This window comes from Anser brachyrhynchus, assembly GCF_964034855.1.
Source record: "Anser brachyrhynchus genome assembly, chromosome: Z".
NCBI classification, from domain to species: Eukaryota; Metazoa; Chordata; class Aves; order Anseriformes; family Anatidae; genus Anser; species Anser brachyrhynchus.
In genome coordinates this window covers 44,976,442-45,003,242 of record NC_137697.1, presented here as the reverse complement: position 1 = coordinate 45,003,242, position 26,801 = coordinate 44,976,442, and the positions used below count along the sequence as shown (strand labels likewise).

Here is a 26,801-nt window from a genome sequence, read left to right as displayed (position 1 = left end):
AGGGCTCTGCCCTACCTGAAGGCAGAGGCTGTGGAAAAGCTGCTGCTGGCAGTGGGGCTGGTGGCATGTGGTCTCTGGGCTCAGGCCCCAGATGAGGTGGGATGTGGCAGCAGTTTTGTGACAGGCTCAGGAGTATTTGCCCCCACTTGGCACCTGTCTCCCCTCAGTGTTGCTACCACTCCCTCGGGGCAGCAATTTCAGTAGTTACCAGCTGTGAAAGGCCATACCCATTTATATGTTGTTTGTTTGCCATTTATTGCATGCGGCCTACTATGTTCCTTTGCAAGGGTGCAGCTTGGCAGCAGAAGAGGCCACGGGCTCGCCGTGTCCTTGCTGGAAGGACATGAGGCTCCAGGAGCACTGAGCCTTTCCCAGGCAATCGTGCAGAGGATTGTGTGTGTGATGGGGGTAGTGGTGCGAGGAAATGACCAAGTGAGGAGTGAGCCCTCTGGAGCAGCAAAGCTTGCCAGCCCATGGGAGAGAGGAGAAAGCAGGTACACAGCCAGGTGCCTCAGATGGGAAAGGAGACGGACATGGGAGCCTGGCTGGGGCAGCACCCAGTCTGCCGCAAGCCAGCCAGCCCCTGAGCTGGTGAACTGGAACCAGCCTGGGAGAAAGGACATGACCACGGAGTCAGGGTGAGAGGATTTGTTTACAGTTCTTTTACTTCTGTTTCCTCTCTGTTCAAGTCACAGGGGGCTTAAGGGGCAACTTGCTCCAGTGTATGCCTTAACAGATTGAAATGACTTCGGGGTGTGGGGCAGGAGGGAGAGTGCTTGGCTTGAGGGCGAGGTGCAGCAGCACAGTTGGAGGCAGGGCCAGGGATCCACTCCTGGCTTGGTGCTGGCATTCATGCTGCCACCTGGGGACATGCTGGTGCTGTGGCCTCACCCACCCCCCAGGTACAAACTTCATCCCAAGGTGTGAAATGTGTCAGTAAAAGACGATGTCCTCTAGCTAATACTACATCCTATGTCCATTAGACACAGAGCAAGACGTGCATCTCCAGCAGGTTATGTATACCTCATGTTTCCATTTAATTATAGAAGACCGTATTTAGAAACTGCGTGGAGCTTCCACCACGTGACAAATGGTGAAAATTTGCTTGAATACCCAAGAACAAATTTACTAAGTTTCACACCTCTGTGTTCACAGCTTCTTATGCCTGTTCACACTACATGTGAGGGGAAGCACATGCTGATCTCCAACAGCAGCATCTTCAGAAGAAAATCTATATGGTGATGATATGAATAAAAATAAATAAATAAATAAAATCGTAGTCTACAGTTAAAAAGTAGCACTTTGGAATCCTAAAAAGGAAGGCTTAACATGGTTAAAATGATAGCGTTCTGATGTTGCTCAGATCACGATGACTGTGCTATTCTGCATCATACCTGGTTGCAGTTGTTTTTGTTCAGGAGTGAATCCACAGAGAGCTCCAGAAGTGGCTCCTTCTGCAGCTGCACAAAGCCTCAGCTCTGTTGATGACCAGAGGGATCTGCATTTATACCTTAGCTGACAGCGTGTTTCCTGAGGTAATGGAGAGCTGTTTTTGCAATCAACTAATTCTAGGCAAAAACAATTGCTGCCATATTGAACTTCATATAGATGCCCGGTGACAGTCTCTGTAGGTACAAGCAATATCTAATTGCTGCAAGCAATTAGAAAATTCCCAGCATGGTGTGAATTGTTTCTGTCTCAAATGGCTGTAAATCTGAGTGTGAAGAAGAGCTTGCTTGAAAATTAGTTTTTTATCAGATGCACGATATAACTCATGGAAAAAAAATTCAACTCAAATGTTTTGCAGTTCAAATAAACCTTAAATTTTAATGAAGGTCTGTGTGGGAAAGAGGGTGCCTAGTATATATTAGTTCTTTGTAGAGAACTGCCTCATTTCTGGTTTGAATTAATGGGAAGTGATTTCAATGAATTTTAAATGAAAATATGTATTCTGAAGATAGTTCCTTGTTTATTCCTTTCTTTTAAAAAATGCTTTGCAGAAATTTAAAATATTGATTACATTTTAGCCTGATATCCCTAATAAGGACAGAACTATGAGACCAAGTGTCACAGTGTTTGGAAATAGCTACCATTAAAGCAGAATCTGTGAAATATTTGGAAAAGTAATAAATGCCAGAAACTAGGTACATTCTGGAATAGCTTAAAAGAACGAAGATCCCAGGTTTTAAAAACCACAAGCTCTGTGAACAAACCTCATTTATGGTGGCTAAAGAAAAATAGAGAGATTTGTGCCAAATCATTTTTGCCTAAGGTACATGTAGTCATTCAAGGACAGTACTGCAAAAACTAAATATTTGTCTTCCTTGAGACCAGCTATGTGATATTTCCTGCAGAACATTTTCACAAATAATCTAAAGATCCAGTGTTAACTGGAAAATGGTATGAAATTATTCCAACACATATAGCCTTTTTTACTCAGGAAAACTCTTTTAAAATGTTATATTTCATAGCTGCAGATGCAAGTATTTACACAAAGTCCAAGGAAGACTAAGTTAAACATTAGAAAGAGGGAAAAGAGGGAGAAAATAGAGAAGCCATGCTTTTAAGCAGAGTTTACAACCTGGGAAAGATCATCAGGCCACATTTGAGAACAGATTAATTTACCCTTAGCTAATTACTCTATAAGGTTCAGCTGACCTGCCACCTGCCACCACCACTAACAGTCAAGACATATCACAATGGATTGTTCTGTCTGTTTGATACACTCATTCACTAAACAAGTTGCTTTCGGGCTGCGTATGTGCAATAAAATCTAGCCAGTCAATAGCGCTGCTACTGATATCCTTCAGATAATTTTCTCCCTTTTTGTTATGGCTTGTCATCTTCATCCTGTTCTTTGCATTGTACTCTCTAGTTTGAGGAGAAGTCTGGCAGTCAAGCCTAGTATGTTCTAGTTGTTGCTCTTCTGACTATTATTTATGTTTTAGCAACACTGACTTAAGTTTACCCATCTGTAAAACTGCAATAGTATTTAAAAGTCTCTGGGAATCTTTTAAAGTAGAAAGCAGCTCTTGGAATGAAATCTACACACAGTGCAAAGGAATTTAAGAACTACAAGTTTCAAGAAATACCCTGTATGTTCATTAAATTTTAACAAAGGAGTTGTGCCATGACAAGGATATACTGTAATTTTGATTTGAAATGTGTACTCAAAAAAGTGGTCTTTCAACAAGAAGTCAGTACCTGTTTTGTCTTTCCAGCGTATAAGGAGATTGAAAGAACTGACAGTTTCATGGAAACAGTTTGTGGATCAAGTGAGCTTGAATTTTTTTAATTATCTGGTAATGTGTATGTAAACTTGAAAATTTTTCAACTCATTAAAGCTACATTAATAGAGTAGGCCTTTTGGGGTATATCGATGGATAAATCACAGTCTTGCTAAAGCAGCTGTTTTCTGCAGAATCAGAGCATTTATTTTTTTCATTGGTATGGACCAGCCATTAGTGCTGACATTGATGAGGACTAAATCAGGCCCTTTGTACTGAAAACTTAACAGTATGCTGAATCTAAGTCAAAGTATGGAGGCAACTTGCTTTGAAAGAAAAGGTAAGCAATTAAGTTTAACTGGTTTATTGCTTTGTAAAAAATCCGTCCTTAGATTCACAGCAGCATTAAGCCTTTTCAGTTAATTTTTGTTTTTTTAAACAATAAAGTAAAAATGAACAGCAATTTCTTTTAAAACTGAGATAAAATATAGGTTACTACCTGCAGAACAGAATGGGCAAGGTACTCTCTTTTTAGCTTAGCAACATAATAAAACTAAAAAGTAAACATGCCTCTTACTACGAACAAAGAAGTACTGTTCATTCGCTTACAACAAAAAAGAAACTTCAGAGAACTGATTTAATCACGGCAATTGGAGAGTCTGAGAAGAGGCATAGGCAAATGACTTACATTAACACACACCACGACTAGAACTATACATACAAAAACCACATGCATGTAAGAGAGAATTTGAGAGAGATTTCAGGTTCATTTACTACAGCAGCCTTTGGCCATTAAAGGGGAAGACAGAAAAATTTTCCATGTCATTAAAAGCACTTCAACAATTAAAAAAGAGCTTCCTCCACCACTTCCTCCCTTCTTTGTAATCTTTTTTTTTTTTTTAACAAAACTTTCTAATAGATAAAAATGTAGTGCAATATGGGGTTTGAAGAGATCTCAAGAGATACTATGCTATTGTCATTAAGTATCTGGCCTATTGTCACCCTTTGATTTTCAACAAATGCAAGTTCAATTTGTCATGAAGACCTGCAGTATTACAGCTGATAGCACAAAGTCTTTCAAATGTGCCATACTGAAAAGTTATAATGCCATAGGTTTCATAGATTGTATATTTCTCCAAATTTGGCATAAATGGGTAGGGAAAATAATAGTGCATTCAAAGAATATGTATCCCTTGGATTCATATATTTAAAGAAATCCATTTAATTCTTGTGAGGTGAATTGTGATCAAGCTACATCAGTTTAAGCTTGGAGGAATGCCAAGGAAATCAGTCTAATAACTCAAGAGTCATATGGTGTAGAAAAGAGCAGAATTTGGTACATGAAGTCCTTTCTTTTCTGCAAGGATGCCTATTTATAGCTCTATTTTCATCCAGCAGTCCTGACTATCTTTTTAGTTGTGAATACCACATAGTTCTCCCAAGCAAGCCAGCATTCTCTCCAAAGCTAAAGACAAAAAGAAATACAGAGACAAAATTGCTAGAATTTTCAGTATTCTCATTTTTATGTATGGGGAGTTGGCAGTTCAGAAAGGAAATAATAGTAATAATAAGCAAGCAAGCAAGCCTTTCTTCCTTGCCTGTAAGTACAGCTAAATCCTCAGGAAGCAAAGTGGTTTTTCATAACTATGTTGAGTTAAAAAGAAAAAAAAAAGAGAACAAAGAACAAGAAGTAGATATGTCATAAATGGTATGAAAGGGACTCCTTCCTTACTGGATAAATCACTAGAAGTACGGGAAATTTCAGAACAAGCAATGTGACATAGAATAAAGTGGTGAGAAGAATCTGACTACGTGCTGTCATCCCCTTTTTGATCTGAAGACAAGCTTAACAGCTACCATCTGAAAGTGCAAGTCTCTGAGCGTTGCAGATATTTCTGAAAACATAGACTGAGGCTATTGTATTTCCTTGCATCATAGCAATTTTGCAATCATTTTCATTACTTGGTCTCCAAGTGTTCTGCGTATGTATTATCATCTTTGCTCTGTGGCGAGAAAATATCACACCCCAAAGGTAATTACAGGAGGGCTTAACTAGGAGGGCCAATGCCACCTTTTGAGTATGATCTCCCTAGTTATGTCCAGGGATGTTCTTCCAATATTTGAAAAGTTAAGACTTCTTGTTCATTTTCTTCTCTCTGCCAGCATTTGTATAGTTGTCCCACTCTCTCCAAATGCAGTTGTTCTACAGTTTTCACAGCCATGTGATCTGTGTAATTCAGTGTGATGCTTTTTCAGCTTCTCCACTGATAGAACATACTGCAGAAAGAGGTTGAATTTTTAAAATAGTCTTTATACTGATTTACTTTCCTTGAAATCTTTCTTATTCTGGAAAAATTGCTCTGTAGCTCTTCAGTTGCTCTAATAAGGAGGGACAAATGTGTACCTAGTATTTTCCTTCTTTGACAGCATTTGTTACATATACGACTTAAAACTAAAGAACATCCAAACCTTAATAGGTGTATTGTCATTCTGACTTTTTCTGTATTGTTTTTGATTTACTTAAAACAATTGTTAGGCAGCTTTGTATGACAGCCACTGTTCATCATTCACTTGGACAAGAACTGGTCTGCTGTTTCTCAATATTGAGGTTCCAAAGCACTGGTGTGTTTTTGTTTTCTTCCATATATTGTAACAGTTGTTCATATGAGAACTAAAACATTACTAGCCATTATTTTTTCCTGTCATATCCTTATTCCCTTTCCTGCCACAGTGCTGATTCTGTGATCACAGCCTCCATTAGACAATACTTAACCTGCTCAACACTTGACCTGGTTGAGTGTTCCATCTCTGATATGTAGTCGAATATCTAATTCTAATTATAGCTATACAGTTGTTAAAAGTAATGTAGTTTTAGGTTTCAACTTTTTAATCTATGTCAATGTGAAAAAGTATGTTCTAAATTAAATTCCATGATGTTAGAAAACTGAAACTGTAAAGCAGTGCAGTTCTTTAACTGTTTACTTAATCAATACAATTCCTTAACTAGTCTAATGAGCAGTTTAAAAATTTCTCAGTGTAAACAGTCAGCACTCTGATTGCTGCTTAATAGGAGAAGAATGAACATCCAAATTCATATTTTGGATTGAGGCCATAGTGTAAACAGTGGAGCAGTAGCAAAGGGAATCCCCCAGCTGTACTCACCTACTCTCATATGGGTTTGATTCACAAGTGGATCTGGTTTGCACAAATCTCAGATTCTTTTCAGAAGGAACTAAAATCTAAGCTGTGCTCACGATGCCCTCCCCCCCCCCCCCCCCATTCTAATCGGGATGTACAGATTCAATTAACAATGGTGTAAGTTTGTGCAGCTTAGAGACGTGTATGCAATGTGATTGTTAAACCCAGACAGCCAGGGTACATTTAGTCTGAAGTTAAAACCCTGAAATCCATACTGTGTTGATGTTTTGGGCCTCTCAGCAATAACACCTTTAAGCTACTGCTTGACACCCGTTTTTTCCAGATTTCTTGCTTAGAAATAGCAGATTTATCAGTGATTATGGCTAATATCTCTAGTGTTATAATACCATTGCTCTTAAAAATACATAAAAGTCCCTGGTTTGACTCAGATTGTGGTGAGAGTCTTTTGTGGCATTTCAGAACAGTTTGTGCAAGGTTCTTGCCTTTGCATTGCTGGAGGCTAGCATTGGCTGTTTTGATATTTTCTTAAGAGCAGAATACCATTGTTTCATGGCATTACAGAACAATAATAGCATTTAGTTAGCTTCTGGAACCATCATCCATTCTGTTGACACTATCTTTCAGTTATTTATAATTGATTTAAAATCAAACAACAGTGTTATATAACATTACATCTTATAACATCACTGTTTTGTTATTGAAGTTCTCATATGACCTTGTATGTGTAAGTAGTTACTTTTAATCTGGTCTAGAGCGAGCTCTCGGATGAAGCTTTCATCAAATACTCAGGGGCTATGTCTTCCTTGCTGTATTAATTCAGCTGATCTGCCACTGAGCTTGGTCATCTGTGGTCTGCCACATTGCAAAGCTATATGAAAGTCATTGTCTCTTAAATGGCATTGTCATCACTCTGTTAGGACAAAACATGGCTGCACTCCATCAGATCATAGGCTCATTTAGCCTGGTGCCCAATGTTCAGTAGTCACGACTGGTGGTGATACATGGGAAAAGTATAACAGCATTTTGTAGCCATACTTCCACGGTATTTCCCAGCTACCAGTAATAGCTACTTGGGGTGTCATTTGTTCAGATGCACCATAAAATGTGTTTTTTCTTTCATTTAACAGCCCTTGAGAGAATTTTTTCCATCAGTTTGGCTACTCTCCTTTTTGACTCATTTTCTGGGGGGATGCAGAGCATCATGTGGCAATGAGTTCCACAGTTTAAGTACATGCACTGTTTTACAAAAAAAAAAAAAAAAAAAAAAAGCCCTACTTCTTCTTGACTAAGTATTTCATAGTTGTATTTAATGCACATTCATTCTTGTATTAGGAAAGACAGTAAATAATCATTTTCTGTTTGCCTTTTTGTTCAAGACATGGTTTTCTAGTCATTAATCACATCCTTCTCAGACATCTGTTTTCCAATTTGATTTATCTACGCATGAAAATTGTTCCATATTTTTGATCATCATTTTGCCTATTTCTGCATGATTTTTGGTTCTACCGTATACTTTTAAGGTGAGTAATATCATAAATCTTAACAAATCCACACAATGTTCTAACCATTGGTATAGTAATACTGCATTGTGTATGGTAAAACAATGAAATTTTCTGTTCTGTTCCCTGCTTTGCTTTTCTGTTATTGAGAACTAATAGAATGCTTTCACATAATTATATGTCATAAATTTACAGTCCCAGTCCTGACTGTTATTACTCAATTTGCAGTCACTTGCTGTACATGTAATTTTAGGATTACTTTTTTCCCGTGCCTTACTTTACATTTATCTACTCAGAATTTCCTCTGCTGTTTTATTGCCCAGTCACTGTTTTCCTTTTGCACTTCCTTATAGCTTGTTTTTACTCTCCTGAATAACCATGGATTAAAGAGAAAACTTTGTCACTTCAGTATCACTCTTCTTGGATCATTTATTAACATGCCATGAAGACGTACGCCTTCTCTTCACAGGAGTATGAACAACCTGTAACTCTTTGCCACTTTATTGTGAGATTCATCTCTGCTGTCATAGCTCTCAGCAGGGGAAGGTACTGGAAGCCTCTCATTGCTGAGTAATTTACACAGCTACTTCATAGCAAAGCGAGTAGTTACCAGACCTATTCAAAGTTGCACCTGGTTCCAAACTGGCATTTCTTTCTAGGCTTACACATCCTCATATTGCCCCGGCATTGTAAAGGAAGATTTACAAATGCTGAAGCATTTTCTGGCTGCTAGAGTCTGTATCACTATCAGTGTAATGACTTTGTGAATCAGCTTTGCCTATAAAAGACTGGCATACTTCAAACAGTCTCAAGTGTTAAAGTGTTTGGTACAAAACAAGCTTTGAAGTTTTATCATGACAATAAACACTTATGGCTTTTCTCACTGTATGTGTGTTCAAAGATCATGTATTGTGTATGTGGTGCAGTGGCATTGTATGAGAGCACTGGGACTTTTTTTTCTCATGCATTTGGATCTCATCTATCAGCTGCAATGATTTCCTGCCTGCTAGTTACACTCATTTATTTTTGTCTGTCATAGGCTTTAAAAGTGGAAACCTACTTTGGCATCTAGGAACCTCAATGATCCCAGGAATAGAAAGAACAAAATGTGATTAGAGTAGGTGGAGAGAATGGGGAAATCAGGGAAAAAGTTCTCATTTTACAATAATTAGTTAAATACTTTGAAATATATAAAAACTTTTAAGTAGTCCAAATAAATAGTAGTCATGTAGTAAATGTATATACAGTTGTTTGAATAATTAGTTAAGTTTTCTTTCAAATTTGCTGCGGACTAACTTTGAAAAAGATGATTTAAACTCAAAATGAGAACAGCACAGAGCTGTCGTTTTTTTCTGTGTTTTTTTTTTTTTTTTCTCAAACAAAAAACCTCTTACAAATTAGGAGTCATTAAAGGTCAGGTGTGCACTGGAAGTATGTCTTCAAATTAAACTAACTATCCAGAATCTTTTTACTATTTATTCACAGCTCTGTAGTGGTAAATAACTTGATGATTTCTAAAACATACAAACAACAACAGAAGAACCCTAAGCCTAGGAAGTTTTCAGTAAGTCTCAAGAGGAGAAAATGAATCACCTATTCACAGCACTTCATACTTGCTTATCTTTATAAAGAGGAGACCTCGTTCAGGGCTGGGAAGATCCACAGGATGGGAAAACTGGCTGCCTACAGACCAACAGAGAGTGTATATAGAATAGCAGGTGAGGCTAGAGAGGGGCCGAAGTCACTTCAGTTGCAGCAACAAATTGATTTGCCCAAAGACCTTATAACCCTTACAAGGTATATCTTTACATCTCTCACCTATACATGACTATCAGCAAGTATAAAACTAGAAATACTTCAAAATTAGGCCTCCCTCCTTCAAAAGGATGAGAGAATTGTCGCACATAATGTCATACAATCAAAGTTAACCGAGTTCTGAAACATTAGGAGTATGATGCTAACTCATTAAAATCAATGGCAGCTTCAAAAGTACAGCACTTAAAATTACATCATATGTTTTGGTGCTGTACAGTACATTTTAGTTGCCTCATTCAGGGCTCCCAAATATGAAAATCTTGATCTTACTCTTTCATGAAAACACCATATGTCTTAGCCTCAGAACTTTAATAACAATTTTATTTTTGTATTTTTGGCTTCAGAGTGTAGAATTATGCATGTAATTATCGTATTATCGTGTTGTTTATATTTGTTAAGATATTAAATACTTAGGCTTGGAAACCTGAACTATTTTGTATGTTTGTATAGGCATTGTAATTTACAGTTATGTTTTTTATTAGCTCACATTTAATATCAAGACTTAGAACAAACTAGCTATATGTCTGTACAGCAGCTCCAAGTAATTAATTTTTGTTTCCTTTTTACTACATATTCTGAAGTTTCTCTTTCTGTACAGTCGTGCATACACTCAACTGTTAAACTCATAAAGTATATTGGTATAACTTGACAGTAGCATACATTTGTAAAATTCTGTCATATAGAAACTCCTATATGAACACGATCAAAGTCTGGATGTCAGGGCTCTTTAATGAAAACTATAAAAGTCCACTCTATTGTCCTCCTAAAATGCCAGTAAGTTTGCCATTCTGAGATATAAAAGTAGGACATATTTCACAGAATTTCTCACTTCAGAGAGGAGAGAGTGTTCTGACTGAGAGGAATGGCATTTTGATATGCTTGTAGAACAAAAGACCTTCATGGTCTTGTGTCACATCTAAAAATCCTTTGAGGTCCTGAAGTCAAATTCCTTTTCTGTTATACAAGGAAATGAACTTCACATGTTTCACTGAATGTTCAATAAGGAGAACAGTAACAGGATTCCCAGAGTTGTGCAGATCAGAAATGCAAATGATTGGTTTTACATCAGAAGCAAAACTGAGAGCTAAAATATCCTCAGGATGGATTATCTTTGTGGCTATTGTTCTCGTGCCACACTGCAATTCCTTTTTGGTTTAAATATCACTGTGTGCCACAACATATAGTAGAAGACATAGGTCAGGAGTGTTACCCATAAAAGTGAAGAATATGTAAGACAGAATTTAAAATACTGTTTGCCAGAAGCACTGTCAGAGCTCATGCAGACATAGAATAATGTCATTTCAGCAAACTCAGCAAACTTCCAGATAAGGAAAAATTACTTTTATCAGTCTCAAAAGGCCCAAAATTCCACTGTTGCTGCTCCTCCATAATTTCTATCATGACAGGTAGAAAGCCTGAACTTTCAGAGACTACATTCAGAGGAAAAACTCCTTGTATCCAGAAGAGTGTTTCTAGGTGATTTGTAGAGACCTGGATGCAGTTTCAGTGTTCTATAAATAACAATCTGATCTGTTTGCATTAAATTTATGAGCAGTGCATGTGAAAATTTACATGCTAATCAGATTTGACTCTCAGTTTCTTATCAGTCTGCTTCTCTCAGTCCCTCCTGTGCTCTACTGTGCTTCTTTATGTTTCTTGTGGGTGGTGAAGAGGACTTCCAGCCACTAAGTCAAGTAGCAGTGTGAGAACTTGCTGTTTATCTTAATTTGAAAAATGAAAAAGTGCTTAGAAATGCATTGCTTTGTTTCGTTTAGCACATTTATGTACAACAGATTTTACATTTGATTTCTTAATGTAATGCTTAAATAAAACAGTGTTTATGCCATGTCTTTTCTCTTTTTAAAGGGTCTGGTTAGTGCAAGTAACCTCCTGCTGATCTTGTAGCTTTACTGGGGAGTGGACAAGGCTTTTCCTGCTGGAAGCTCTGATGGATGTAACAGCCCATTGGTATCCAAAGGGGAAGACCCCAGGAAGTCTGGAAATGTCCTGAAATGATGGGCATTAATTTATAAACTGAATTTAGTGGCAGCTGAAGGAAACCTACCCAGCAGGTAGTAAAAATTGTGCAGTGGACTATTTGGAAAACAGGGGAAGGCATCTGTTTTTTTAAAACACAGTGCTAATTAGAGGGCTGGGATTTGCATTATTTTGTGCGTCTTAGCAATGGTGTGATTTTGGAGGGTGCTGAATGCAGGACTTTATGTAAAGAACGCAGTTAGAAATTTTCTCAGATAAAAATCAGTTTTATTCGGACCCGAAAAAAAAAACTTTTTGTTCATGAATGAAATCTATAAATTTAGCTTTTCTAATTTAAGCAGGGGGTTACCTGCTCCTGAATGGGCTCCTCTCCACGGGCTGCCGCGTGGAGATCTGCTCCGCTGCGGTACACCATGGGCTGCGGAGGTCAGCCTTCCCCTCCAGGGGCCTCTCTGTGGGCCGTGGTGGGGCTTCGGCTCCGGCACCTGGAGCATCTCTGCGCTGCACTCCCCCTCCTCTGCACTAACCTTGGTGTCTGCAGGGAGGTTTCTCACTCCTCGCTCTCTCAGCTGCTGTTGTGCAGCATTGTTTTTTTCCTTTTCTTGGATGTGCTCTCACAGAGGCACAAACTGCACTGCTCATGGCTTGGCTCTGGGCAGCAGCGGGCCCCTTTGGAGCCGGCTGAAACTGGCCCTTGTCTAACATGGGGCAGCTGCTGGACTCTTCTCACAGGGGATAGCACTGCAGCCCGCCCTCTACCAAAACCTTGCCAAGTGAACCCAATACACTGAGGCAGCTAGGTCATTACTGGCCTGTAAAGTATCAGGGCTTAAATCAACTAATGAAACCGTAAATGCGATGGAGGTAGAAGGGACTGCAACAACATTGCCACTTTTTGGGGACACCAAGCTGAGACTAGGGACAGAATGATCACTGAGCAATTATTGTATGCACCCGAGGCAGGGACTAACTTGTTGGGAAAGGATTTGATGATGAAATTGGGCATTCAAATAGTACATTGTTAGACTGGAATAACAGTGTTATTAATGGGGTGGTCTCAGACAGTGAGAGCAAAGATATATTTGCCTTTGAGTGGAAAGACCCTGAAAGGGGGTGGAAGCAGCAATACAGATGGATTTTACCTCAGGGGTTTACAAGGACACCAATTTATTTGGGTAAGTTCGAGAACAAATTTTGGAGCAATTCCAACTGCCAGAGGAGGTGTTACTGTTACAATATGTGGATGATCTTTTATTGTCAGGAGAGGAGAAAACAGTTGTGAAGGAAGCCACTAACAAGCTATTCGACTTTCTGGGAAAACAGGGCTTGAAAGTATTGGAAAATAAATTAAAATTCAAAGAAAGAGAAGTCAAGTATGTAGGGCATCTGGTGTCTGAGGGGGGATGAAGAATAAATCCAGAGTGGATTCAGGGAATTGTTGAGGTACCTCTACCCAAAACTAAAAAGAACTAAAAGGTTTTAAGAGAAAGAGGTTTTTAAGGAAATAGGAGTCATGAAGTCCAAAGGAAAACAGATACTCCTTGATGAGAGAGAAATGCTGACTAAAGTACTAATGAGGCAAATATTAACTGTTTTACATCAAGAGGGTCACTGGGGAATTCGAGCAATGTGTGACACTGTGCTATGGAAATATGTATGTGTATGAATATATATACTCTGGCTGAACAAGTACGCAGGAGTTGTGTAGTATGTCAAAAGGTAAACAGGAAAATTATCAGCAGTCAGCCCAAAGCGGGGAAAGAACCATGAATTCAACACCTCCAAAATGTACAGGTAGATTTTACAGAACTCTTTAGAGTAGGTAGATTTAAATACTTACTAGTCTTGATAGATCATTTGTCAGGGTGGGTGGAAGCTTTTCCTTCAGTATCTGCTACTGTGAACATAGTAACTATAGTAATTTTATAACAAATAACTCCCAGGTATGGAATTGTTGAAAATACTGACTCTGATCAAGGAAATCATTTTATGTCAGAAATATTGCAAGGGCTAATGTGGACTCTAGGAATCAAGTGGAAATTTCACACTCCCTGGCATCCTTCCTCTTCTAGAAGAGTGGAGTGGATCAGACAGTAAAGAAGCAATTGACTAAGTTCTGGAAACTCAGCTTCCCCAAACGAAGTGCTTACCTTTGGCACTTCTCCGAATTCAAACTGCACCAAGCAAAGATGTGGGAGTTTCACCATATGAAATATTATTTGTATTTCTGTACATGGACAAAGGGAATGAATTACCTCAAACTGAGACAAAAAATGCTTTTCTTAAGAACTATATGCTCAGGCTGTCGTCCTCTTTGTCATCTCTCAGGACCCATGGACTGTTAGCTCAAACCCCACCCTTGGAAGTCGTGATCCATCCATTCCAAGCAGAAGATTGTGTTTTGATGCGAACATGGAGAGAATTGAAGCTGCAACCTGAGTGGGAAGGACTGTTCCAAGTGTTCCTGACTACTGAGACGACAGTAAGAACAGCTGAGAAAGGATGGATTCATAATGGGTAAAAGCATTAGTTAACCCTGGTACCTGAGAGACTGCATTAACAAAGATTTTTAAGGTTAAAGCTGTCTGTTGTAAACCTTTAACTTCTCCTTAGACGAATTCTTAATGAATTAATGAGTAAAAGAGATTGAATTACAGAGAATTGGAGTGTTTCCAGGGAACACTCCCTGAAAGTGGGAGAAAGGGGGGTATTTAATCCCCACCAGAAGAATCCTTATTAGTTTGTGATTTTTATTGTTTTTCTTAATTATTATAGGGGTGTATATATATACACATATAAATGATGTATTTTAAGTTTATCTTAGTAATACCTATTCTCAATGGATTAGTGATAGGATGGAGGGAAAAATCAGCATTTCCAATTAATCCAGAACATCTGTCAAGTTCTGTCTTGAAATAATTGTTGGATTTGCACACAGATGCCTAGAAAGACTGAAAAGGCCTTGTCCCTGATTGCTATTGCTGGCAGCAACTGTGTCTGGATTCTCTAGATTTCTAAAAATGACAGATCATACTCAGTCCCGGGAAGGAACAGATTTTGAAGTTGAGCTCCCTACACATAATCCTGGCTACAATATAGCATTTTATCAAAGGTGCCTTTTAAACAACATTGATAGAAACTCAGGGGGCAATATTACTGACCCTGGGTCAGTATTCTACATAGAAGGTCAGTACTCTACATAGAGTAGCTCAAGATGACACTTCCTAGGGAGTCAGAGACATTTGGGATAAACTAACTTCGTGGTTACCTAATTGGAATTGGCTTAAGCAACTGTTTGTTGGTATTATAATAATAGTGGTATTGTGTGTTTTGTTTGCTTATTCCTTGTATTAATTCCTGTATAGCAACTTTTGCAAATTGGAGCTTTGAACGGAAACAATTATCCCCCAATGCATTTGAAGAGAAGTATTGCACCCTAATGCTAAAGAGACTCGAAAGTTAAGAATGTGAGGAAGTGCAAAAACAACAATGGAAGTAAGAAAAGAAGAGGGGGGAATTGTGAGAAACTAAGTTGTGTTTTTGCAGTAGAGAACTAATTTTCTGTATTCAAAGGTAGCTGTGTAGTCATAACAAGGAGAAATGCTAAGTAGATAAGTGGACAGTAGAAGGCCTCACTGTTCCGAAATAAGGTAGAAGCTTAAGAAAAACAGGATGAGCAGTGTGAGAACAGTAGAACGAAGATCACAAGTTCTCAAAACATAAGAAAGGAAAAAAAAAAAAGGAAAAAGGAGACATTAAAGTGTTGATCAAAAAAAAAATTTGTGCCTATATGGTATAGAGGAGCGTCGAGTAGCTTGTGAACCTGTAGTACTCAGCCAGTGAGTAAACAGGAGAGGTGATCAGGTCCTGGGTAATAGGGAATAAAAGGTTATGATTTGTTTACTATAATGTGCTCCTAATTGACAGGACGCCCACCACTGCAAGCGCGAATAAAATAGGTTCACAGAAGATCCTGTCTGAAGAAAATTACTGAGATTTTTCTCACAAATAGACACAGTAAAGATTAAAGAGTATCATATTAACAAGAACAAGGAGCAGTATAGATATTAGGAAATCTTCTGTCAAACTACTTTAGTTGTCAGCCTGCTCTGGTCAAAAACAGTTACCAGAGGGCAGTTAGAGCTGCTGGTTGACTCTTTAAAACGTTGATTGAGGGAGAGAAAGTTTGATACTCAATTCACACTTTTGTTACTCCACTTTAAACACATTTAGAACAAAAGGAAAGCAAATGAACTTCCAAAATGCAAATGTGATGAAGTAGGGAATGAATGTGTTCTGTAATCAGATTTATATGAGTGGGATTATCCAACCATTGCACCATCTCCTGTAGCACGTTAACCACCTATGTTGCTAAGAGAAGCAAGAAAATACGAAGAAAAATATTGATACATTCATTGGCAAAAGATGTAGACAATTATCTGCCTTACTGATGAACAATTTGTTTAAGTTGCTTTGGCCTACAGCACAGCTCCTGGACTGTGTAGTTTCCTTACAACCTATTTGTTTTCATCACTGGGTCATGATGTAGGAGAAAAAGGAATCTTTTGTTTTTGTTTTTTTTTTTTTTACTGATCTCTGCAAAGGGTTCTCATGCAGAAGTAAAGTGAGCCCTACATTTGCCACTACTTGATGAAGTTCGTATGGTCTGTTGTGTAATTAGTAAGTCAGTATTTATTTCTGGTTCTTTGCTCATTTCTCCAAACAAGCTCTTCTCTCTTTTTTTTTTTTTTTTTTACTGGAGTCTTTTGATTTAATTAGTAGAGTGCTAATACCACTGTTTTGCCAGAACGTCAGTCATGCAGAAGTGCTCAGGAGATGATTTAATTAAACATGTGCAGCGCTACATATAATTAATACTTTTCTACTGCCACTGGCTATTAAGCAAGCGTATGAGGCAGAGAGATATAAAGGTAGTGCACTAGGCCACATTCTGTCTGGACTGACACTATTTGCAAGTGCTTTCAAAATATGTGAATCCTCTCCTGACTCCAAAATAAACATGCTCCTAGTGGAAAGGAAGGCCCTATGCAATTGAACAGCATATTTTTGATTAATTTTCTTATCCTGACATAATTAAAATGAGTTGCTAAAATCCACTAGGACTTTTCTGGAGGTAAAGCATCATCACTCTTACTTCAGTGTAACTTGGCAATTTCAACAGTATGTCTACCACAATATCCCCATCAATGGTTGAAGTAGCTTACCTGTGCTGTGCCAAAAACTACAGAGCCTTATCTCTACAAAGTTTTTACAGTAGATAGCTAAGATGTAGATCTCTTCCTGCCATAAAAAGCACCTCTTTGGGAGGGAAAAACAAACTTTCAGCTTGCAGTAAGCTTAGTCGAGAAAAAAATATATGATACAAATTTGTACTAGAGTTTCAGGTTTTGGATGTGTACTTCCCTTGTATCTCACACACACCCTATTATGCTATAGTTTGCTTAAGAAATTCTGTTTGTTTTCAGATGTGGAGCTGTACCCCATGACTTGTTAAGTATAAAGAGTTACGATGTTGAAACAAGGAAAGTCTGCAACCTCTGGTTTGGCCATCAGGGAGTTGCCAAGCCATTTCTGTGTTGCTTGAAGATAGTGGCATGCTATTGTAAAACACTTATATTACACATATGTGTAGCTCTGCTGACGATTTATAACAACACTTTTGTTAGATTTTGGAGGGGCTGTGTAGCACACAGCTTTCCCCAGCCCTTCATCATTTGACACAGAAGGTACTGCAAATGCAACTTAATTACTGCAATAAACATGTCCCTGTCTACTAGCATGTCCTACTCTACTCTATTTGTACGCTTCAGAGTTACACCAGGCACCTTCTACTTACAAAATTTTGCATAACTGTAGGTTACACAGAAGCCAAGCCTGAATCATTGCATTACATAGGTTCCTTTAGTGCATTTATGTCACTATGATGTCTACAACATACGGTCTAGATGTTTGTGGTTTAATAATATGATTCTTCTTAAAGCACTGGTCAGAGAAATATTTTAGTTTATTGGAGAGTGGGAAACTGTGGGGAGGCATTGAAAATCTGTTAATAGTTGAATGATCTATCCTGCAGCTTCACTGCATAGTTGGCTGAGTTGAAGCAGAGTCATAGCACTGTGTTACATGGCCAGCGAGACCAGTTAGCCCAGTTTGCAGTGCCACTTCACCTGGATATGAGATTTTTATTTGAGAATAGAAAGGCAGAAGGGCAGTATCTCTGGCTGTATCAATAGAATGTAGAAACTCTTCCCATGTCCTCTTATTGGACCACAGATTACAATGACTGTCTTTGGTTAACCAGCACCACAGCTGAGCAAACACTGAGCAACGTGCTTACTGGTAAATCTTTATCAAGTAACAGTTCTAACCATTCTTTGGTTCTGCCAATGCAAGAAAGGAGGATGGTGGAAGAGAATAGTTGGCCAAAGACACCTGCCACACTTTGTGAAATGAAAATAATCTTTGTGCGGTTATAGTGATGCCTGTGGTATTAAGCTCACTTACCTGAGACTGCAATTAGGATGTATGTTAATTTATGTAAATGTGGAAACTTCACCGGTAGTAGGGGAAAGCCTCACTTTGCAGTGAAAAAAAGCTAGAACTAAGCTGTACGTGGCTGGGAGAAGACCACAGAACAGGATGGTGAAGCACTTGTTCTTAATTTTGAACAGCGCACGCGATTTGTTTTTTGAAATTGAAAAAAAAAATCAAGCACATAAAGCAACCACAGGTAACTACTGACTGTAAGGGTTCCTTACAAATATTTTTATATATATCAGTAAACATAAGGAGATCCTGAGATTTCAAAGTTAACTTTGTGGGTGCAGGTAATTATTACAAACTACAGGGAGAAAAGTCAGAGTTAATATCTCATATAAGTGTGTTAATATGCATGGTATGTGTGCGAACAACTGCTTCCTGGTGATAGCAGCGATGCTCTGCTGGATGATCCTGCATCTCAGTCAGGTTCTTGCAGTATTGCTGCAATGTCAGACCTTCACCCTTTCTCCTTAACCCTGACTTCAACCTTGTTTTCTCTGTTGTATTTCTCCTTGGCAGATATTTGGTGGCCATTGGCACAATCACTGCAAAAAATTGACCGCAACAAAATCATAGAGGCCAGCCTGAACCGAACAAGGGTTGTAACAGCATATGGAAATAAACCTGTACGATTTTAGGAAAGAGTTTTGTCCAGTTCCCTTTGAAATCAGTCTGCCACCAGGAAGAGACCACGAGCAATTAGCTTTTAAGAAGTTAGTTTAAGAAGTTCCCCAGTTATTGAATCATGGACACTAGGACTCCTCTCCCCTTTTATCTCCCCATTTTTACTTAACAAAACAGGTTAGGCCAACTAAGTTTTTTAACTACTATTGAATAATTACTATGTACTGGATTTTTTTTTTCCTTTTTCAACATAGTAGACCATAACTTTGGAGATTGTTTCATTAAAAGTTCTTGTTTGCTGTCCCCAACAAACAAAGATTAAGTGGACTTTGAACATATTTGTATCACAGTTAAAAGCATATGGGAACTTGACTAGGGATTTTTAATAGTGTTATGATACTAAGAACTACGTGGAGTGAAACCTACTGCAATTAAAAATATATTCAGGTTATAAATATCCTTGGATGTGTAGTTTAAGTAAAACACTGCCATGACTTTTCCATTGTTGACTAACGTGCGAGGTTAGCATTTTTGCTGTTTGAAACAATCATAACTTTCCCTTCTTGTCAACATGACAAATAAGCATCATCTTCTTTATTCCAGCAAAGTGCTTATGCATTTATGTCATCCGAAGAATGCAAGTTCCATCAAATTAAACTATTTACATTCTTAAGGAACTACACATGTGAAAGTGCTTTACAAGATTGGACTGCAGTAATTACTTTTGATCTCTGCTATCTTAAAGGAAGACGGAAAGTCTCTAACCCCCAACCATTCTAGCAAAGTACCCAATAAACTACCAGCACCCTTGCTCTTGAACCTCTTTCTGTTTTCTGCTATTTCTCTGCTAGAAACAAGTTCTTAGTCTCAAAGAAAGTAGGAATAAATCCGATCAAAGCCCTTGTTGTCCTGTTACATTAGACTTAAACTCTATCACTGTCACAAATTATTACATGTCCTCATCTGTAGCAGTGCTCACTCTACGCAAAAGATTGCATTCAAGCTTTTAGGATAGTCAATATTACAAGAATCCACAATAAAATTGTTGAGGAGATGGGGACAATGGTAGTTTCTGTACCCTTTAACTCATTGCAACACAGCACGATTAAAGACAAGGTTAAGTGTAGAGACAATTGTGCCTTTATGGAAGGTTCGAGGAAGTTGCTTTACACTTACATGCCTAAGAGGTCTGTTAAATAAGATTAATAATGCTTTAAGTTTTTATACTAACTCAAGACCATAACAGGGTGATTTTTTGCCTAAGGAGAACATTGCAATCCTCCCACTACTCAGTAGCATACTGTATGATAAGACCCAACACATCAAAACGAAGACAAATGACATGACAGCTTTTAACTATCCATATTAATCAGTAAAATCAGGGTGCCACAGACAGACTATGTTAGGCATGACTTCAGCACAGTAGCTTAGTTTCTATTATCCTGATGAGGGACTTGGCTTAAATTTTTTGAGCCCTAACAAGTTTTAAAATGTCATGTAGATTGGAAAGGGTTACCAAGAAAGTAGATATATAACCCTTCTGCTCTAAAAATTTAATCACTGTAAAAGAATTAGGTGAGGCCAGAAGAACTTGTTTGGCTGCAAAGTATCATCAATACTGCCTGTCTTGGTAGATGAAATCTTTCATTAGAGCAGGAATGTACACAATAATACAACAACCTTTGTCAGTGGCCTGACCTTTTCAGGTTTGTTTCTTTCTTCATCTGAAAAGGCACTAGATAGTTTTAACTTCTACATTATTTTAGTTATGTGGCTCTACACTTTTAGGGGGCCTGTATGTTCTTTACCCTTTGGTTAACTAATGTGGTGTCCTACCAATGACATGTAAGAATGGGACAGTTTAAGTTAAAAAAAGAAGAAAAACATCTCCAAGGCTAGTCACAGTTTACCTGAACAGAAGAAATGAATTTACAATCACTTCCTTTCCTTCTAACTGCTACAAAAATTATATAAGCAAAGTGGGAACTGTAACAATCATTGGAGATTAAAACATATGTATGCTGGCTCTGTTTTGTTTTGTTTTATTTATTTATTTTTCTCTCTGACTCCTATAATTCACTGAATTACTTGGTAATATTTTGTTCTGCAAGGCAGTTTAATAGTTCTTTATTGTCTTAGCAAAAGAGACTCAGGCCTTGAGTCCCAAATAATTTGTTAAGTACCCAATGCAGACTTACATGTCTGTCTCAGCAGTGGGAGATTTTGAAATGACATCCCCTCTAACAGGGCTTCATTTAGCTTGTGCTGGGTTCATATGCCCCAAGTAGTAAAAAGAACTCAAGAAATTACAAGGCTGCTGATGAAGGGCTATGTATTTCTCAGGAAGAAACACTAACACCCACATCAGCCTGAGAGCCTTTAAAACTTGCTCATGATGCCACAGCTAAGATCTGGAGTGACTGCCTTTCAGGTTATATGCTTTAAAGTAACACCCAAAATATTTTGCTAAGGTGAGAAATGAGTATTTTCTAACTGTAGGATCCAGCTCTCGGTAAATCTTAAATATTCAAGGAAAGAAGAGGTAAACTGAGTGCTAACACTATAGAGACCTTGACTCTCATTCGCTACCTTTTAGGTCATTTATAATTCTACTATGAAGTCAGTAGGAATTTTCCTATTTGTAATGAGTTGTAGAATTGTCCCAAACATGTTATTATTCCAGCACAGTAGGCAAATTGCCAGAAAACAGAGGAAACATTAACTACATTAGTATTCGCAAAAAAAATGCATCGGGTATTTCTGTATTAATATTATGTGGTTTCATACTAGTTTTGTTGTCAGTTGCTTCGTTATTCCAATGACTTTGGTTTACATTGTAATTTAATCAATAGTTAGCTTTATTGCTGCTTAATGACTATTTTGCTAGTGTTTAGTGGTTGCCCAAACAAGTTGTGCTTTTTCCAGAGATGTATAGTTGTTTCTTTCACTGTGAAACTTCTAAAACTCGGTGAGTTCAATATATTACATGGTTCAGCCTTTGAAGAGCTTGGATTCTGTAAATCTTTTATTTTATTCCTCATTTACACTCTGGCTTCACTCTTGAAGGCAAAACAGCTGACCTGGGACTGCATTAATCTGATATCTTCCTGCAAGAACTTGCTGCGGAAACAACATTTTATACGATATTAGTCTTCCAAGAAGACAAATACTTCTTAGTGCCACTGACTAAAGAATCTTCTAACCCTTTTAACTCAAACTTCTTGGTCCATATTGTGTTCAGGCCATAAGCAAGACACCCTCTGGAGGACCTGCCAGTATTGTTTAGGGAAGAGGACAGGTCTGAATAGGCAGTCTGACAAGGTATTCAAGGATCATCCAGCCCAGGCTCTGCTGAACTGGCAACAAGATCTTGGCAAGAATACTTTGCAGACCAGCCTTTTCCTATTCAATATAATGAAGCAATTAGTTCAAGTTCAAGTAGCTCATTTTACATAATGAGAGAGGGGCATGCAGATGTCTTTCAGATGATCAAGGCTAAACCTGTTTTGTTTTATACACCTGGATTCAACCAGGTATGCCTCTTTAAGTGTGGTCTCACTCATTTCAGGAGGTTACAAATCTCTTTAAAATCACACGTGCACTAACCAAGCAAAACCAATTTGGATTAATAAACTGCTGGTTTCAAGACTTGACCTTTAAGAGTTTAAAGAATTTAAGGGAAGACACATAATTCTATAACTAGTCCGCCATTGACAGATTTATGCAGACTTGAAGACGGTGACAGATTATTTGTCTTCCAAGCAAAAGATGGCTGTCACGAACTCCCAAAAGAGTGTATCATAGCTGCTGCATTTTTACCTTATGGAATAACATGTGCTGTTGGATTTCATGCTGTAGGATGTTTGCATTTTAGAAATACCACACTTTCCTTGTTTTTACTGAAGAGCTGGAAAACTGTGAATATTATAATGGGCTGAAACTGAATTATAGAATCATAGAATCATAAAGGTTGGAAAACACCTCCAAGATCATCTAGTCTAACTGTCTCCCTACCACCAATATTATCCACTATATCATCACTCTAAGTACAACATCCAAACTTTTCTTAAACACCCCCAGGGACAGTGATTCCACCACCTCTCAAGCAACCCATTCCAATGCCTAACCAACTCCTTCTGAGAAGAAATTTCTCCTAATTTCCAACCTAATACTTACTGAGGATTCTCTTACAGAGGGCCTGTCCCAAGGCTAAGAATTTAAGTTCCCATGTGGGTGTGATGATTGAAATAGGTTTCGAAGTACTGAACACAATCTGACTGAACTATGTCTTTCCACCCAAACATGCATTCAGCTAATTCCTGCCCCTCTTACTTAACAGCTGTGAGTTATCTCCAAGTAAATTTGTCTACTGACTCTATTTAAACTGCAAGTGAAAGGCCATAGGAGAGTAGCTAATACTTAAGGTTTACATTCAGTTCTCTGTACTAGGATGAGTTTCACTGAAGGAGTCTGTATTTCAGCTGCTTTGGCTACAGATGGAATTTACCTTACATTAATGCTAAGAAAATACCACTGCTTTGAAGTTACTCTAGGATTTACAACTGCTTCCCCCTGTAATACTGCTATTTAAGGTAATAGCTAAGGTAATAGGTTACTTTTTTGGTACTTCTGAAGCCTCCAGTCTTCACTCTGTTTTATTATTTCTACTGTAGTGAGGCCTGGCAGCTAATACCATGCGTCAAATTTCACTAGAGCTGTACACAAAGAGATTTCTAAACAGATAGCTCTTTTGCTAGAATTCTACAGTACTAAATGGTCATTACACCAAAAAACTTCTGATTTTGTATACAGGAAATTAAAGTTGTGACTTAATATTACTGTTGTGGAAGAGAAAATCAACAGGCTCTCCCTTTCAGAAAGGGGGATGGGAAAGAACTTTTCAGAGTCTTTATATATCATAAAAAGTTCAGCACTGACATATGTATGTTTCATTTTGCATGGTTGATGTTTGAGCTAAAAAGTGTGTGCCTGTGAGAGAGAGGAGTTGCTTTAATGAGATGAGCTTTTGCAGGGTGCAGACGAAATTGCTGCTCTTTGTGTATTTAGTGTTGGCCAGCCAGCAGCCAAGCCACTGTTCCAGTGCATTTGTTTTCTTTATTGTTTTGTACAATGTTGTGCCAGCAGTGATTCTGGAGGCTGACTGAGTCAGCGGGTGCCACAAATACAAAATAATGGTGAAAAAGAAAAGAAAGGGCACAAGAGTTGCCAGGCATGATGCTATCTCTTTACACTCCTCAGGACAGATTAAACAGACATGACATCTTTCTTTCCCTTGCTTATCAAAAAGTCTTTTGATTTTGCTAGATATACTTGAAGAAGCCTCAGAAAATATTTTTTCCCTAAATTGAGCACTGAATTTTGAAGGAAGCAAATGGGAGTATCCAGAAGAGATCTTTGTAATTTAGAGCTAAGATTATGTTTCTTGTTGTGCTAAATGCTTGGCTAATAAAACTATAATGATAAATACAATAATAATAAATAATAATAATAATAAATAAAAATATAATAAATAACACTATAATAAAACAATAATATACTCAAAAATGCTCTTGAATTAAATTGTGTATGTAAATATACAGTGCTGCTCTTCATTATAATTTACTTTTGCTTACCTAACCAAACTTGGTGGGTAACTGACATGGACAAGACAAGCAGAATGCATCCATAATTTTAGGAACAAGAGGTACATGGTTTAGGTTTTACATCTTGTTTTTAACTGAAAAGTGTAATAACATTACTGTTGAGCTAATAGGATACTAAACTTTTCTTACTAGTTTAATTTCAGATTAACAGCAGACATTTTGAATTCAAGCTTAGTTTCAACATTTCTTGTATTAGATTAGTTTTTACTAACTTTTCATTTTGCAGAGTTAAAATAGAAAACCAGAAGTAGGCCTTCAATTTATAAAACTTTTTGCAGTAGCACGTTACTAGAAAGGAGTTTTAAATTCCATGAAAAAATATTTATTCAGCAGCTATTAATGTGTCCATGTATCCGTGGGACTTTTCTGAACGGATTAAATTTGCCTCCAGGACCAAAATCAGCAACCTGAACTATAGTTATCTGTACATTAAACTGGTTTATAATCATTTAGTGACTTTAAAGTACCTGAAAGTTAACAACAACAAAATTAAAACAATGTCAAAACAGGAATTTGAATGGACTAAGATTTTCCTATACAGTTCCCATATGTTCCACCTAAAATGTTTATAAAAAATGTCAAATAGAAATGATATTTTTAGCTTGTATTATAATTCTCAGTGAAGAGGAAAACATTTAATAAGGACAGCTTAAGACAGCTTATAGCTTTTAATGTGATGCTTTTGATGTGTGTGGCTTTTCAGTTTGTTCTTTTTTTTTTTAATCTGACATATAAATCTTATTACCTTAAAAATCCGTAGCTACTGCCCTATATTAAATAGATGTTAATTTAATTAGTCTTTTTTTTTTTCTTATTTATTTACCAAAAAGTCCTGCAAAGTCAATATACAATTGCTACGACTCTGGAAATCTCTATATTCCACCATCAGTTTTCTAGTGCATCTGTAAACAATACTACTATCACAGAAGTTACAGTGCAAGAGGTGAAACAGGTAAGCAAGACAGAGCTGGGAACTTTCTCAAACATTACAGAGAAGACTTGCACTGAAGTAATTGTGAAACATTCTATAGGATTTGTTCATCGTAGAAAACCACTTTGGATACAATAATAATGAAGAAAGCCAAGAAAATTTCTTCCCAGGTAGAAGGACAAATATGACCATACAGTAATTCTGCAATTTAGAGAAAGAAAGATCTCTCAGTTCTCTCTCATATGCACACCCTCTACAAGTAGGCTCTTATTAACTCTTAATCTGATTTGATGTTAATTTACCAGAGAAACATCAATAATGATTTGATGAATCCAGTGTCCAGTAAATTGAATTTGGCCTTGTTATTTGTGTGAAAGCTCATATAGCTGAAAAGTCTCAGCATTGTAAATTAGGCCTTAAAACTTTAAAAGGGAGATTTGCGTATTTTCCTCCCATTGGTTTGGAAAATGGACCAATCTAACCTTCAGGTTGGTAGTACTCGAAGGCTCCCTTTTTTTTATCAAATGAGGGGAAAATCTCCTTATCAGCCGTTAATCAATGGGCTAAGAATTTAGGGATTGGTTTTTGGCCTCATTTTCTTGATTTCCATGCTTGAAACTGTGCAGGCCCATTGAGAACTCTACACAAAAACACTTAATTTGTCATAAATCAGCTTTTTATATTTAAGTGTGCAATACTGTTTTTGAGGGTTTGGTCCACAATGCAAGTAAGAGAATTAATACTGTTCTTAGCTAAGGCATCCTTTTTTTCTCTGACATACTTAATATAGTATGACAGGTCTTGATAGGCAACTGGAACTGGCAAACAAACTTTATAAAGAAAAGAAAAAAAAAAGGAGCGTGTATTTCAATGAATAAAAATTAAGCTGATATGGGAAAGGATTCTGCTGTACTTGTGCTGTTTGTTTTGGCTACCATTGCAGAAAATATTCCAGTGGTGAAATCAAAGGTTAAATGCAACTGGCAGGAAGTTATAAAGGTGAATTGCGTAAGATGTTTCTGAATAAAAGGAGTTTACAACTCTACTTATTGCTTGTGTTCATGGTGCTTTGATGGGTTGTACAATAGTAGCATATGAAAGTCAGATTTTAAAGTTTATTGTGCTAAATTTGACACATTAAAAGTGAATACACATGTTTCTTTTAGATGTATAAATTAAGGCATTTCATTGGTTTTAACAATAGGTTAAATATGTTGCTGTTTATAGACTCATGGTTTGTTTTTGAGTTTCTCATGCTAAAGCAGTTTGGGAAACAACTGAAGGAACTCCTGTGTGCCTAGTACACCTGGCTGCAACCCTACAG

General features: G+C 37.6%; 1 protein-coding gene across 7 annotated transcripts; it reads left to right on the top strand.

Moving 5' to 3' along the window:
* On the top strand, positions 1-26,801 carry LOC308185293 (uncharacterized protein). 7 transcript variants are annotated; one of them, XR_013943267.1, is made up of 4 exons: positions 1-638; positions 1,419-1,535; positions 11,567-11,772; positions 14,027-18,430. XR_013943267.1 is itself a non-coding variant. In XM_080573211.1 (4 exons), exons 1-3 carry the CDS (start codon positions 403-405, stop codon positions 18,816-18,818), a joined length of 465 nt encoding a protein of 154 aa, XP_080429337.1. In that variant the 5' UTR covers positions 1-402; the 3' UTR covers positions 18,819-23,475; positions 25,377-26,801. The 7 variants fall into 7 exon arrangements, 1 of the variants encoding a protein (XP_080429337.1); XR_013943268.1 differs by having other exon boundaries at positions 1,156-1,535; XM_080573211.1 differs by lacking the exons at positions 1,419-1,535; positions 11,567-11,772 and adding exons at positions 18,779-23,475; positions 25,377-26,801 and having other exon boundaries at positions 14,027-14,215.